Raw genomic sequence first — 2,404 nt, forward strand, 5'->3', positions numbered from 1 at the left:
TAATACGACAAAAACAAAAACACGTGAACACAAGCTTTTAGAACAACCTCTTAATGTTATTCATAAAGGTGAGGAAAAGAAAAGGTTGCCGTACACAAGTGAAAAAGTGAACCACATAAGTATTTTGCATGTGTGATGATATTTTTAAAAACCTACGCAAGCATCTATAAAAATTTTCACAAGAAAAATAAAAAAAGAAAAAAAAGGCACCTTTGCAACTGCATTACTTCACGACAGTTTGGCACTCAAAATGTGTATGGACAGGAGTAAGAAGAAAGGAAAGGTAAAACAAGCGACGCGTAATAAGTTCTCCATCTAAAATAACGATTTGATAACAGAAGAAAAAAAAATGAAAATCACGTTAGACAAAAATACATGTAGCAAAACACCAGCACTACCACCATCATCAACAGCGTCAACAGTACAAGGCAAAACAACATAACAACAACAACAACACACACACAAACGTACATACATGTATAGATATGCGTATGAACACATGTACATGCATTTACCGCAGCATTACCGTCTCGAAGCACTGAAATCTGCAATCTCTGCTTTCATCACTGCCCGAAGCACAGGTTCAGTGAACTCAGCACTATCGAAATTCCAGTGAAATCGATTGCTTGGTTGTATCTCTAAACTCTCATCCTCACATTTCTTCCGTATATCTCGCAACCAAGGGTGCGTCACAGCCTCCGCCGCCGTCATGCGTTCCTTTGGGTTGTACAACAACAACTTGAGGAGAAAATCTTTAAATAACACATACTCCTTTTCAGCAGCCGCGGCAATATCCGCTTCGGAAGCAGCACTGCCGCCATCCTTCGCATTACCATGAGTTGTTGTACCTTCCATTTCATAATCATCCTCCGTTCCGTAACTAAATGCAGTTAAGTACGCCTGTTTCAGTGTTGGATGAACGCCCTCCAGTCCTAATGGTTTCCTCTCGGGTAATGAACGCAAATAAGCCAACGCTTCAGGTGAGCGTATGTGCTGCAAGTCCTGCTCAACTTGTGGCAAACCCAACGCATCCACTAAAAGGTTTAGTTGGTGGATGTAATCCCGACCTGGAAAAAGAGGACACCGCAATACAATTTCCGCTACAAGACATGCTACGCCCCACATGTCTACCGCTCCATCACAGTCATCACCAACCAAAAGCAGTTCAGGCGGCCGGTACCACCGCGTAACGACGTACGATGTCACATTTACACCGACACCTCGCGCCAGCCCGAAGTCGCACACCTTCACAACACAATCCGAGTCTGTCAATATATTCGCTGGTTTCAAATCACGGTGAATAATGTCCGCGCTGTGCATGTACTGTAGCGCACACAACAGCTGATACGTCAAATATTGACAATGAATACTCATCAATTGTACGTTAGGGGATTTAACCACCGTTTGCAAATCCGATGACATGAGCTCTGTTACCACATAAACATCAGAAAAGTCATCACTCACTGGGCGAAAGACATCCCTCATTGAAATGATATTCGGATGTTTCAGGAATCTCAAAAGCTTCACCTCACGCAGCGTACGTTTCCCATCCACAACATCCGCAAACACGTTGCCAATTTTCTTAATAGCAACCTTATCGCCCGTTTCCGTGTCAATGGCACTACATACAATTCCATATGCACCGCGGCCAACGACATTATTCACTTCATAACGCCGTGGTACCTCCACCTTCCACTGGGTATTAAAAGTGTACGTCACTCGACCGTCTGCATCGGGACTGGACACATGCGTCAACATTCCCTCAACCTAATGGATTATTTATTTTAACAACGTTACACACACACACACACACGAACACACACACAACACACAGATACACACAGAAATAAATAAATAAAAATATATATATTTGTGTAATTATGTGTGCAGCAATAAATTCCAACTCGCTACTGTGAGCCAAATAAAAACGAGTGCTGACAGTACTACTGAAGCCTCCTTAACGCTCAATTCCACCTCTTTGGGGCTGCCTTTTTTTTTTTTAATCACGCGGCTAAGCCAAAAAAAAAAAGGAAAAAAGGGATGCGGGAAACAAAAGAAATTGCAAGAAAAAAAAAAACACTGACCCTTTTCCTTTTTTTTTTTGAACCTGCCGCTGACGTTCCTGATATCTTCTTGTTTATCACTCGCTAAATCGCTCACCTTCTGTTTGCGGAGATGTGCGGATGATTATGTTTTCGTTTATTAATTGTACCTCCCTATTCGATATGTTTTCTTTAATTAATTTTTTTTCCTCCCCTTTCCCTTACCTAAATGTATTCACCAAAGAAATTTTCAAAAGAAAAAAATAATAAAAGGAACAACAACAAAAACAACAAAATGGAGTGAAGGAAACATTCAGCACATTTTATCAATCTTTTTGATCATATATATATATATATATATA

General features: G+C 40.8%; 1 protein-coding gene across 1 annotated transcript; it reads right to left on the reverse strand.

Moving 5' to 3' along the window:
* Positions 1-522: 522 nt before the first annotated feature.
* On the reverse strand, positions 523-1,758 carry TEOVI_000333100 (mitogen-activated protein kinase, putative; the record flags this gene model as incomplete). Its single annotated transcript, XM_067226251.1, has 1 exon — positions 523-1,758. The coding sequence occupies one exon, from the start codon at positions 1,756-1,758 to the stop codon at positions 523-525; it is 1,236 nt and encodes a 411-aa protein (XP_067082352.1).
* Positions 1,759-2,404: the final 646 nt, after the last annotated feature.

This window comes from Trypanosoma equiperdum, assembly GCF_001457755.1.
Source record: "Trypanosoma equiperdum strain OVI genome assembly, contig: ctg_725, whole genome shotgun sequence".
In the NCBI taxonomy this organism is placed as follows: Eukaryota; Euglenozoa; class Kinetoplastea; order Trypanosomatida; family Trypanosomatidae; genus Trypanosoma; species Trypanosoma equiperdum.